Below are 14,195 nucleotides of genomic sequence, written 5' to 3' on the forward strand. Positions count from 1 at the left end.
AAAGTAGATTTGAATGTTTAGGATAAAGATGCATAGAGACAGAGCAAAAGAGAAGCACGTATACTATTTGATTAGATTTAACTCGATCTAATTAAGACATTAACAGAGGTCATTCATACCTCACTGTCCTATGGTCATCACTTTATGTTAAACAAAAAAAAACACCTTATCTAAGTGATAGTGTTGCTGTCATCAAATAGGCTCGAATATGTAGGTTGGCAAACTGGCAATTGATTGCAGAATAGTGTATGTAAGAAGTAAGCCTAGTATTAACGATCATAGGCCTATACCTTTCAGCCGGGGTGGGCAGTTGAACTCAACAATTATTTTTTATTAATTGTGTTGCGCGTCTACTTTTCTCGCCTGCTCAGCAATTATCCCCCTCTCCCCAACGACACGGAGGCGGCCAGACTGGTTGGTCGACCCGACCACTGGGTGACGCATGTGGATGAAACACGGAAGAGTTCATTCAAGGAATGAATATACTGTGGAGAAGCAGGGAGGATAGAAACAGACGGAGCGCGTCGGGATCCTTTCTATTACGACAAAACTTCCTAAAGGAAATGATCCCATGAAAACGAAACAAATGTGTCTCCATATGCGCCTTCGTTGCGTTACTGTGGATAAAAGCTGAGATGTCTGTAAAGAGGAAAGTTAATGGATTCTTTGTCGTTTGGTCTATACTTTCCGCGGTCGGTGAAAAACTCGGTAAGCAAACTAACCGTTGTTAAAGCAACAATGATTTACACGATTAACCAATACTGTTTGTACTACAACCGATGAGATGTAACATATCTAGTTACCTTACATTCGATTAGAGACATTTATTTCATTCACCATGGTTCTGATCGTTTTACTTTGTACTAGACTTCATTCACTTTTGATGTGCCTGATCCACATGGCAGATCAAGGGTTAATAACACTGTGTGGCATGTTCAACAAGCCTCGAATGTTAAGTAACCTACGTGTGTGATAACTGGGTTGCCAACAGTCAAATGTAACAATAGTGTGTGGCATATAACTACAATCAATGTATCTTATGCATCATACATTTGTTACATATCATTGTTAGGCCACATTAAGTTGCGATCAATCATGCAAAACGTTGAGAACTCTGACTCAAATGTAACCAGTCATGTTTTAACAGTTGTCTTTCAAACATTACACTTTGAGCTGTACTTACTATATTAGATGATGCATGTGCAATGATGAACCATTAAGGCCCGTTGACTTTAGTTTAAAAATGCACTCTTATAGATTCATTGATCTCCACACTGCTTAAATATTTCAACCTTTCTACTGAGCAGAGACGGTTTGTTTCAACGTTTCCACAGCAAGTCCCCTACTCGTATGGGATTGTCAGCAGGCTTCCATGATATTAAATATTAAAGTGTGTTGTCAGTTAGGATGTCTTTGAACTATCATGTTGTTGACATGTAGGGCAACACACTATACCCGTCAATTGTAATCTAACTATCCTTGAGAAGATACAGTAGGTGACTTTCAGCAGTGACAAACCTGCCATACGGAAGGAACTAGCTGGGTTTATACTAGCTATGATCGTCCTCTCACACCACAGTGACAGCATGGCTCGATTTTGTACTCATGTAACCTTCTAGGCTCATAGTAGGCTACGTGCCATTGGACGCATCTCAATTGCGTACTCCTCGCATCCTCTCAACTCCTTCTCAAAACCCATTGGAGGAAAAGGACCTCTGGCTCTCTCATCCAATGGGTTTTGAGGAGGCGAGGGTATGCAATTGAGATTCTCCCTTAGAAGCTGGGTCATCTTTTTGTGCCTGTGCTCCTGTGGTATTGTCTCTCATTACCAAGGAGGCGCTGCTGGCTCTTGAACAATGAACTGTGGTGCCACGCATGCCTTAGCACTCACAAGCAGTCAGTTTAGGAGACAGCTAAATCTCTCTGGCTGCCTTTGGGGTTCTAATGTTGATCCATGCAGTGAGCAGTTTTAGTCCGATGCATATTATAGTCCAACATAGAGTTGGGGAAGAATTGATTCCAGTCATTGCTTGATGGTGTTTCCCCCCACCACCTCTACCTGGCATTAGGTTGAGCCTCCCTGTTTGTCACATTGACTACTTCCACGGCTCTCCCTCTGAGTGTTTGAGGTGAATACTTCATATTTGTCCCGAGGGCAGTAGTCAGTCAGGTGATCAGGAGAGACGATGAGAGATGCGCTGGCATTTTAAATTGAAATTGCATCATTATATTGTCTGCTACTACTCTATTTTTCACGAGTTTGTTGGTGTTTATCAGTATACCTGGAGTGAAATAAGGATACACACCGTTTAGGAGGAATTAGCATAGGCGGCGCATCTATAAGGCTAAGCTTCCCCTAAAGTAAATTGAAATGCACAAGTTAGTTAGCCTAATTGGCATATTCCTGTCTATACAGAAATTAATCAAATGAAGGGCCTCCCGAGTGGCGCGGGTGGTCTAAGGTACTGCATTGCAGTGCTAGCTGTGCCACAGAGAACCTGGTTCGAGTCCAGGCTCTGTCGCAGCTGGCTGTGACCGGGAGACCCATGGGGGGTGCACAATTGGCTCCGGGTTGTCCGGGTTATGGGAGGGTTTGGCCGGCATGGATGTTCCTGTCCCATCGCGCACTAGCGACTGCTGTGGCAGGCCAGGCGCAATGCACGCTGACATGGTAGTCAGGTGTACGGTGCTTCCTCTGACCCATTGGTGCGGCTGGCTTCCGGGTTAAGCGGGCATTGTGTCAAGAAGCAGGGCGGCTTGGCTGGGTTGTGTTTCGGAGGACGCACGGCTCTCGACCTTCGCCCCTCCCGAGTCCGTACGGGAGTTGCAACGATGGAACAGGACTGTAACTACCAATTGGATATCATGAAATTGGGGAGAAAAAGGGGTAAAATAATCAATTAAATAATTTAATCCAAAAAATAAAAAAAATATTCTAAATGCTACACCAGAAAGCATGATTTGGATGATCATTAGCTTCTCGAAAAAATTAAAATAAAAGATTGTTTTAAATTGCATAGCCTGTCGGAAGGGCCAGCAATTTGGGCAGCGCTGCGTGGCAAATAGTAAAGAGATGATTGTTGAGTTGCGAATGTCAGTGAAACAGAGGCCCAGCCAGGAATATCGCAATATTTCTAAATACAATTGCTGGAAAACATAGTTTGGAGTTCAAATGTCAGAGGAAGGCCCTAAAAATGGTCAGACTCCAGTCATCCAAGTCAAAGACTGTTCTCTCTGCTACCGCACGGCAAGCGATACCGGAGCGCCAAGTTTAGGTCCAAAAGGCTCCTTAACAGCTTCTACCCCCAAGCCATAAGACTGCTGAACAATTAATCAAATGGCTCCCTGGACTATTATTTAGTTTAGTTTATTTGCACATTTGATTTGAAATGGCTATTGCTGTAAAGAGAAGACAAAGAAAATACTCTAATCTGCTCAATTTAATTGTAAAAACACCAGGAAATCAGCTCTGTGATTTTTTTATAATTTGGGAAATCTTTTCCAAGTATTCCCACGCATAATAGAGAAACGTGATCATATACAAATGTAAGCAAGGTTTGAAATGATTATGTTTTAGTCAAATATCTGTTTGGGTTTCCAAACGAGAGCGACTTTTAACAGTGTTACGTCATACTGGCTGGATATCTGCCTGTTTGAACGCCAATAACTCAGATAAACATGAAATGACCCAGGGAATCGATAGAACATCACTCAGAGATGCACAAAAACAATGTACCATTCAAAATGGGTGAACCTTTCTTTTTTTTAATGTTTCCAACATTTTCGGATTACTAAGCACCAATTGATTTAGAACCATGGAGAGTTACCCGGAAGTTGCAAGGAAAACAGGACCTGCTTGCACTATTCCAGCACCATTTCAATGTTTCAACATCATCAAACCACCTATGCTTAGTCTAATACCGCGACAACTACACTGAACAAAAATGTCTATGCAACAATTTCAAAGATTTTACTGACTTACAGTTCATATGAGGAAATCAGTCAATAGAAATAAATTCATTAGGCCTTAATCTATGGATTTCACACGACTGGGAATACAGATGTGTATCTACTGGTCACAGATACCGTTTTAAAAAGGATAGGGGCGTGGATCAGAACCAGTCAGTATCTGGTGTGACCACCATTTGCCTCGTGCAGCGTGACACATCTCCTTCACGTAGAGTTGATCAGGCTGTTGATTGTTGCCTGTGGAATGTTGTCCCACTCCTCCTCGATGGCTGTGCGAAGTTGCTGGATATTGGCGGTAACTGGAACACGCTGTCATACATGTTGATCCAGAGCATCCTAAACACGCTCAATGGGTGAGTATACAGGCCATGGAATATCTGGGACATTTTCAGCTTCCAGAATTGTGTACAGATCCTTGCGACATGATGCCGTGTATTATCATGCTGAAACATGAGGTGATGGCGGCGGATGAATGGCACAATAATGGGTCTCAGGATCTCGTCATGGTATCTCTGTGCATTGCCATCGATAAAATGCAATTGTTTGTTTGTCTGTAGCTTATGCCTGCCCATACCATAACCCCACTGCCACCATGGGGCACTCTGTTCATAACGCTAACATCAGCAAACTGCTCACCCCTGCCGTCTGCCCGGTACAGTTGAACCGGGATTCATCCGTAAAGAGCACACTCTCCAGCGTGCCAGTGGCCATCGAAGGTGAGCATTTGCCCAAGTCGGTTATGAGGCCAAACTGCATTCAGGTCAAGACCCTGGTGAGGACGATGAGCACGCAGAGCTTCCTTGAGACTGTTTTTGACAGTTTGTGCAGAAACTCTTTGCATTTACATTTACATTTAAGTCATTTAGCAGACGCTCTTATCCAGAGCGACTTACAAATTGGTGCGTTCACCTTAAGACATCCAGTGGAACAGCCACTTTACAATAGTGCATCTAAATCTTTGGTTGGGCAAACTCAGTTTCATCAGCTGTCCGGGTGGCTGGTCTCAGACGATCCCGCAGGTGAAGAAGACTGATATTGACGTCTTAAGCTGATGTGGTTATACGTGGTCTGCAGTTGAGGCTGGTTGGACATACCACCAAATTCTCTAAAAAGTCGTTGGAAATTAAAATTAAATGATCTGGCAACAGCTCTGGTGGGCATTCCTGCAGTCAGCATGCCAACTGCACACTCTCCCAAACCTTAACATCAGTGGCATTGTGTTGTGTGACAAAACTGCAGTGTGTTTCCCAGAGTCTGGACTTTTTGTACAACGCCACTCATCACTACAAAACATCTTCAATGAGTTTTGGGCTAAAGTATGTAGCGAACGACAGAATAGCTGAAGAATTTAGTCAGTGCGAGTCGTCAAGCTAGCTATAGGCACTGCATAGACAAATGTTGCCTTGCTATGAATGACATCAAGGCGGTGGCCCGTTCCTGTAGGTTCATGCTCTACAACATCCGCAGAGTACGACCCTGCCTCACACAGGAAGCGGCGCAGGTCCTAATCCAGGCACTTGTCATCTCCCGTCTGGATTACTGCAACTCGCTGTTGGCTGGGCTCCCTGCCTGTGCCATTAAACCCCTACAACTCATCCAGAACGCCGCAGCCCGTCTGGTGTTCAACCTTCCCAAGTTCTCTCACGTCACCCCGCTCCTCCGCTCTCTCCACTGGCTTCCAGTTGAAGCTCGCATCCGCTACAAGACCATGGTGCTTGCCTACGGAGCTGTGAGGGGAACGGCACCTCAGTACCTCCAGGCTCTGATCAGGCCCTACACCCAAACAAGGGCACTGCGTTCATCCACCTCTGGCCTGCTCGCCTCCCTACCACTGAGGAAGTCCAGTTCCCGCTCAGCCCAGTCAAAACTGTTCGCTGCTCTGGCCCCCCAATGGTGGAACAAACTCCCTCACGACGCCAGGACAGCGGAGTCAATCACCACCTTCCGGAGACACCTGAAACCCCACCTCTTTAAGGAATACCTAGGATAGGATAAAGTAATCCTTCTCACCCCCCCCCTTAAAAGACTTAGATGCACTATTGTAAAGTGGCTGTTCCACTGGATGTCATAAGGTGAAAGCACCAATTTGTAAGTCGCTCTGGATAAGAGCTTAAATGTTAAATGTAATGAGAAATCTCAGGAGCATAAAAAAAGACCGACTGAAACCACCAACACAGGCACCCCATATGAGCAGATCGGAAAATGTCTAGGTCATGTTTGCTGGGGATGCTGTAAAGTGTTGAAAAAAAAGTACATCTGGACTAACTATATATATATTTTTTTAAATGACAAAAATGTTCAACCTTAAACATACAGTAGACAGAGGTTGATTGTTATTGTCCCAAACAAACCACTACATGAAAATATTCTTGAGCTGATGTTACAGGGCCCACTCTGCCCTTCTCTGTTTACACACCTATGGTCAGTAATGCTCTGTGGCATAGGTGTAGTCTATTTCCTCCTCTACCATTGTGGTAATGATGTCACCGCTCCTGCACCTTCTCCCAGGTGGGTAGCTGCATCCTGTTTTAAAATGTTCTGTCCCGCTGTGCTGTTCGCCCAGCCTCACATCTGGACCTAGTTCAGCCTCAGACCACAAAGGCCACTGTGTGTGCCTGCCGCTCCATGGCTTGGGAATGGCCAGACAAGCCAAAGATCCCATCTTGTTTTTTTAATAGCCTCATTTGTCCACGGGCCTGCTAATTTTGCTTAAATGTTTTTCAGTTAAATTTGATTTACCTTCCTTAGAAAGAATCTAACTTTAGGGATTCTTATCCACAAGTCAAGTGTTTTTTAATACATGTTTATTCCTATACAAAATGCTCCACCATCACACAGAACCTACCATTGATGTCTGGACAGTGTTTATGTGCCACATATATCTGAGTTTAAGGGCCCAGTCCAAAAACAAACCCCTAGCCGCTACCTCCTGGCCTAAGCTTTTTTTGCGCATGGACAATTTCTGGAATCTTTTATGTCAGCTCATGAAACATGGGACCAACACTTAACATGTTGCGTTTTTATATTTCAGTATAAATCTGAATGACATAGATAGGTATGATTGAAGAATTTAGTAGCTCAACCTTGCCTTTGATAAGAGGTTTAATTTTCACCATATTGCTAAGCAATAATGTCCTATCCACAATAAGTCGCAAGTGATTAGACTAGGACTGGGTCAAGGTCGGTGGGAAGCAGTCTGGTGACTGGTCTCTGTGGGACACAGCTGCCATGAGGCCCGTGCAGGCCTGTTAGTGCTGTCACAGGTGTTAATGCCACACCCTGGGGGACAGTGGATTAACCACCCTGTAAACAGGGGCCACTGTGTCACCAGGGCTCCAAGCCGTGGGATCCACTGACACACACACACGGCCAAAAGGCAGCCCCACACCTGCAGGAGCCTGGATCTGGTCTGGCCCCAGCAGCTGATCGTCTCAGACAGTCAAACACCCCACCTCTTCTTTCACCCAATGGGGATCTCCAGGGAGAAAGCATTGCCTTTCTTGGAGGTTGTGTGTCAGTGTTATGCTGTGCGTTCCTAAGCAGAAATGCAACAGGTATTTCTGTGAAGTAACTCCTGTTTGTTTTGACTTGTCGGTCTAAGGAGAAGATATTGGCTCATGAGACATTGGTTCATTATGACACACTGTGATTGATGTAATTAGGACTGACTTCAAATAGCTCTCATTAGGCGTTGTATTTGACTGACACAATGCAACATTTTACAGTATGTTTGGCATGTCTTGACTTGTCTCCCTCACACAATGTTTACTTACCATGAGTGATTGTTTTTATATGTACTGGCATGTTCTCTTTGTAGACCTGCTGCCGACATTAGTAATGTTGTCAAGCAGACTGATAAATGTCTTCTTCACTGGTTGTGAAGTGAAAGTTGAGCCCTGAATGTACAATGTTGATTGTCTTACAAAAAAACTTCTTATTTGCCTTCTAGATGACAGAGCACTTTGCATCTTATTGGTTTCTCTCCACCATCACACATTCCTCATATCATGGTCTAACAGGTCTTCAGCGATGTAGCTGAAATACAACAACAAAGTAGAGACAGAGCTTCGTCCTAATCTAACTCGACTTCTCTCCTATGGTTTTGTCCAGATGACGGTTGTGGCCACTCCGTGCTGGGCCCAGAGAGCGGTGTCCTCTCCTCTAAGAGCTACCCGGGCACCTACCCCAACAATACCTGGTGTGAGTGGAAGATCCAGGTGCCAGAGGGCAACAGCCTAGTCATCAGGTTCGGTGACCTCGACGTGGAGGCACGGGACTGCCAGTCGGACTACGTCAAGGTCCTCAAGGGGGGCTACGGGGGAGAACATGGTGAGTCTGAGTCAACCATCTTGGCCTTGGCTATTGTCTCTCTGGGTCTATGAGTTTATGTATGACCTAGCTAGCTAGCTAGCTGTGGTAGTGGTGGTTTTACACAGAACAGTCTTCACAACGTTCCTCCCCCACAGATGAAAAGCACATGTCAGACTGCAGATCCCTAATAATTTAGCCAAGGACAGAGTTCTTGTGGGAGATTTGACTATTTATATATATCTATTTATATAGAGAGCTGGAGGGGGGCGCGGATGTCTCTGTGAGGCTGTTCGCAATTACAACAAAGAGGAAGGTGTGGATGATCCTGCTGGTCCGAGAATTCAAGCCCACGACTATTCTATTAGTCTCTGTTAACTTGATATCTGTGCTTTGATAGGGTTTGAATATACACTACCAGTCAAAAGTTTGGACACACCTACTCGTTCAAGGGTTTTTCTTTATTTTGACAATTTTCTACATTATAGAATAATAGTGAAGACATACAAACTATGAAATAACACATGGAATCATGTACTAACCAAAAAAGTGATCAACAAAATCAAAATATATTTGAGATTCTTCAAAGTAGCCACCCTTTGCCTCGATGACAGCTTTGCACACTCTAGACATTCTTTCAACCAGCTTCATGAGGTAGTCACCTGGAATGCTTTTCCAACAGTCTTGAAGGAGTTCTCACATATGCTGAGCACTGGTCTGCTTTTCCTTCACTCTGTGGTCCAACTTGTCCCAAACCATTTAAATTGGGTTGAGGTCTGGTGATTGTGGAGGCCAGGTCATCTGATGCAGCACTCATCACTCTCCTTCTTCGTTAAATAGCCCCTACGCAGCCTGGAGTTGTGTTTTGGGTCATTGTCCTGTTGAAAATCAAATGATAGTCCCACTAAGCGCAACCAGATGGGATGGCGTATCGCTGCAGAATGCTGTGGTAGCCACGCTGGTTAAGTGCGCCTTGAATTCTAAATAAATCACAGACAGTGTCACCAGCAAAACACCCCCACCTCCATGCTTCATGGTGGGAGCCACGCATGCGGAGATCATCCATTCACCTACTCTGCATCTCACAAAGACACAGCGGTTGGAACCAAGAATGATTCACGGAGTCGCTGTCTGTTAATGTGGAGATGTCTGATACTTGAACTTTGAAGCATTTATTTGGGCTGCAATCTGAGGTGCAGTTAAATCCCAATTGTCTGAGGCTGTTAACACTAATGAACTTATCCTCTGCTGCAGAGGTAACTCTGGGTCTTCCATTCCTGTGGCGGTCCTCATGAGAGCCAGTTTCATCATAGTGCTTGAGGGTTTTTGCAACTGCACTTGAAGAAACCTTCAAAGTTCTTGACATTTTCCGGATTGACTGACCTTCAAGTAATGGACTGTCGTTTCTCGTTTTGCCTCAGTTTTATTGCTGTTCTTTCCATTATATGGACTAACCGAGAATAGATGCTCAGGGCTTTGCAGCAGATATGTAGAATGTTTGAGTTGAATAGACAGGCCTTACAGACGGTGTGCTCTTAACTGACTCGTACAGTAAGACATTGTGACCCTTGACCCTCCATGTAATCTTCATTCCAATTTCTTTACTTTGATTGTCCTGCATTTTGTTAGAAGTCGATCAATTTTGTATTGAACACATCTAAGGAAACAGTGACGCAAGTGTGGACAACATGTGAGACGCAACCGCCACCTCACCTGACAATTAGTCACGGTATATCTGACGAGCAATGAAACTTCTGCCGGCTGTTAGTGGAGCCCCACACAGAAGCATTTGTCATGCAGCACTGTGCCAGGAAGTCTCTCCTTCAGCCTGCTACTGCGAGTAAGAATGAGCAGGAAGTCTCTCCTTCAGCCTGCCACTGCGATAAGAATGAGCAGGCTGGGGAGAAGAGCAGGGTATGGGCTGAGGGTAATGTTGAGCTGCCAGATCCATCTTAATGCAGTGAATGATTATCATGCCCATGTTGCAACTCGCCCACGGCTGAGTTTACCAGTACAGAGGCCAGGGTGTCAAGGGCCCTTGGAATTCTCCGTGGTGAAACACCGCATGCCTTGGCTTCTCCCCCTCAACAGCTTGCTGGTGGAAGTATTCCATTACCGACCAGGTTTCACAACGTGTGTTGAGCATAAATATCCATAGGAATTAGCGTTGTTTACAGTATCCCATTCCCGGGTCATACTTTTCTAACAGGAAATTGTGTCCTGACCTTGAAAGTGGTATTTTCAGTTCTTTTGACACTTCTTCTTATATGACCCTTCTAATGTTCCGTAGGACAATAGGGTTGAGGAATGTATTTGTTCATCGTGAAATCCCTCGGTGTTGTTGACGTGTAGTACCGTGAGTCGGTGGATATAGTGATTTCCACCCCAGCGGCTGTGGCTTCCGTGGTGCTGACTGGTGGAGGCATCGTGTCTCATGGCCGTCAGGTGAAAGAAAAGCCACAAAGGCCATGGAGACCAAGAACAACCAGCACTGGCTGAGTTCCCTCTCATTGGAAAGGGCCCTGGGCACTAGGTTGGACTGGGCATCTCTCTCTCCCATCTCTTTGTCTGCCCTGCAAATGATTTACAGTGAGATTCCTGTCGTTGACAAAAGGGAAGCTTTTTTTTCCCTCCTGTGTGAAAGGGAGAGGAAGAGCGGTTTAGATGACATGATGTGGCTTGGCTTGTTGGGGCTGAAAATAGAGTGTCCGTTGGTGAGGTCTGGAGGGACAAACAGTTCCGGTGAGAGGGGGGACCCTGTAGATAGCAGGTCAGACCTTGTCTGTGACCTCAGATATGGTGTCGGGGTTTTCCGATAATATGTAATTTTTGCTCTATTTTGGTGGCCTCTGTTACACTCTAATGCTTTGATTCCTTTTGAAATACACAACTAAACTATTTTACCTCCAACATTGGTAGAAGAGTTGAGTAGAAAGACAATTAAAATGACTGAAAATGTACTGTATGAATTCAGTGTTTTGTTATAGTTTTGGATATTGTCTAGTCCTATATGATCAGGACTATTTTCTAAGAAAGAGAACAGTAGATTCACGGTATAACGAAATGTGTACTTTTTTTAATTTAAAAAAAAAACCCACACAGTTCGGTACGAGAATTTTTGTTACTTCTGTCAAATGTGTCTCACATGAGTGAGAGGATCAAGTCTGTCAGTGCAGCCCCCTTTATAGTGCTAAGATCAAAGTGCCTGCTCCGCTTATTCATTCTTTGCAAGAGCTGTCTGGGCTGTTGTTAGCTCCCCAGTCCACAACAGGAGATTGGTGGCACCTTCAATGGGGAGGACAGGCTTGTGATGATGGCTGGAGCGGAATAAGTGGAATGGTCTCAAATGCATCAAACACATGGTTTGTAAGTAGCCTGTGCACCGCGTCTCTGTGGCTGGCTATATGAAACATGTGAAAGAAAACACATGAATGTGCCACAAAACAATAATTAGGCTAAGTTACCACTTAGGACGTGTAAATTCACGCACAGGAGACGATAAAGAAGCATCCTGAAAATACATTTTACTGCAACCAACCACGGCGCACAAAATGTACACAGGTACGGAAGAGGAAAGACAGCCAGGAGACGTGACAAACCAGCAGTTTCTCTGTCATCGCTCACTTATCAAAAGATGACAAGGCATATCGTTCATTCTAGTGGGAGAGGGCTATACAGACATTTCTGACCAGCGTACTTTTAAATGAAAAGTAGCCGGCCGAAAATGAGTCTGTTACCGTCTGTTTGGTCGGCACGTAGGGAAAACACTGGTGGCACCGTCTTGTTGGTAATTTGGAATATGAAATAAGGTCACATTGCTGTCAAAATTCAGATTAATGCAGGTCAATGGTTGTTTTGATAAACCTGTCATTCTCTCCGGTTGCAGTGTATGGGACATTCTGTGGCAGCCTGAAGTCTTACCCCAGAGAGATGCACACAGACACCAATGAGGTCATCGTACAGTTCCGCAGCGGGCGTCACATCTCCGGCCGAGGGTTTCTTCTCTCCTACTCCACCGGGGACAACAGAGGTTTGAAGCTCTTCCTCCTAAACTAACTGTTATGCTGTTTTAGTATTGAACACCAGAGTCTGACTGTTGCACCTGTGTCCTGTTCCGTCCCTCTTGGTTTGCCGGACAGACAGTGCTCCCGGGAAAACCAATCAGCTTTGCCACATGCCACGGCTTGCCTTTCCTCTTCGTTTCTCTGCGCAGGGTGAACTTGGGGCTGTTTCTACAGGCATCGTTTCCAAACACAGCGTGGACCGCTGTCAGTCAGGCCAAGTTGAATAAGACACACATTTCTGATCCAGGAGATTATAGGTGTCAGTTTGCAAACTGGTTTTGATGGATATCCCTGTTTCCACCGTTGTTGTTATCAGAAGCATAATGTAGATGACCGTTGGTGGATAACATGCTGACCAAACCGTCTCCGTGCGTGTGTCCATTTGGGTTGTTTGTTTTACCTGAAATCTATATGGTCCATTTTTTTTGTTGCTGTATCTTTGTAGACTTTTGACCCATTTTGAGTTATACAAAATTGTGTGTTTGTCACGCCTTGGTCATAGTGTTTTGTGTTTTAGTTATATAGTTGGTCAGGCCAGGGTGTGACATGGGTTTATGTGTTGTATTTCGTATTGGGGTTTTGTATTATTGGGATTGCGGTTGAGTAGGGGTGTTGTTAGGCTGGGCTGCCTGAGGCGGTTCTCAATTAAGAGTCAGGTGCTTCTCGTTGTCTCGGATTGGGAACCGTATTTAGGTAGCCTGAGTTCGCGTTGTATTTCGTGGGTGATTGTCCCTGTCTCTGTGGAGTGTTCACCAGATAGGCTGTAATTAGAATTCACGTTCCGTTTGTTGTTTTGTATTCATTCAGTTATTTCATGTATCGCTATATTCTTTCATTAAAGTCATGAGTAACCTACACGCTGCATTTCGGTCCGACTCTCTTCATTCTACAAACGAAGAACGCCATTACAGAATCACCCACCTCTCACGGACCGAGCAGCGTGTTAACAGGCAGCAGGAGAAGCGAAGAAAGGAGGATGAACTATTCGGACAATGGACATGGGAAGACGTGTTGGATGGTAAAGGTTGTTACACTTGGGAGGAGATATTGGCCGGAAGAGATCGCCTCCCATGGGAACAGGTGGAGGCACTAAGGAGAGCAGAGGCAGCCAGAGATAGGAGCCGACGATACGAGGGAACACGGTTGGCAAGGAAACCCGTAAAGCAGCCCCAAAAAAATATTGGGGGGGGGGCTAGAAGGGAGAATAGTTATGCCAGGTAGGAAACCTGCGCATACTCCCTGTGCTCACCGTTGGGCTAGAGAGACCGGGCAGGCACCGTGTTATGCTATGGAGCGCATGGTGTTTCCAGTGCGGGAGCATAGCCCGGTGCGGTACATACCAGCCCTTCGTATTGGCCGGGCTAGAGTGGGCATCGAGCCAGGTAAGCTTGGGCAGGCTCGGTGCTCAAGAGCTCCAGTGCGCCTGCACGGTCCAGTCTATCCAGAGCCACCTCCACACAACAGTCCTCCGGTAGCAGCTCCCCGCACCAGGCTTCCTGTGCGTGTCCTCGATCAAATACCACCAGTTCCAGCACCACGCACAAGGCCTTCAGTGCGCCTCGCCTGTTCAACACAGCCAGAGCCTTCCTTCCCTCCTACGCTGTTGGAGTCTCCCGCCTGTTCAGCGCAGCCAGAGCCTGTATCCTCTCCTGCGCTGCCGGAGCCTCCTGCCTGTTCGGAGCAGCCTGAGCTGCCAGTCTGCAGAGAGCTGTCAGTCTGCCAAGTGCTTTCAGTCTGCATGAAGCAGCCAGAGCTGTCAGTCTGCATGAAGCAGCCAGAGCTGTCAGTCTGCCCAGCACCGCCAGTGCTCCCAGTCTGCCCAGCGTCGTCAGTCTGCCCAGTCTGCCCAGCGTC

General features: G+C 45.7%; 1 protein-coding gene across 1 annotated transcript in view; it reads left to right on the forward strand.

Annotated features, from left to right (window-relative positions):
- Nucleotides 1–430: 430 nt before the first annotated feature.
- The window catches only part of dcbld1 (discoidin, CUB and LCCL domain containing 1), a 45,007-nt gene continuing 31,242 nt past the window's right edge, over nt 431–14,195 (forward strand). Inside the window, exons 1-3 of the mRNA XM_029676802.2 lie at nt 431–708; nt 8,080–8,298; nt 12,164–12,307. Of these exons, the coding sequence (XP_029532662.2) occupies nt 636–708; nt 8,080–8,298; nt 12,164–12,307 (436 nt within the window). The 5' untranslated portion in view covers nt 431–635. The remainder of the gene's footprint in view (nt 709–8,079; nt 8,299–12,163; nt 12,308–14,195) is intronic.

The sequence above is a fragment of the Oncorhynchus nerka genome, linkage group LG13 (genome assembly GCF_034236695.1).
Source record: "Oncorhynchus nerka isolate Pitt River linkage group LG13, Oner_Uvic_2.0, whole genome shotgun sequence".
In the NCBI taxonomy this organism is placed as follows: Eukaryota; Metazoa; Chordata; class Actinopteri; order Salmoniformes; family Salmonidae; genus Oncorhynchus; species Oncorhynchus nerka.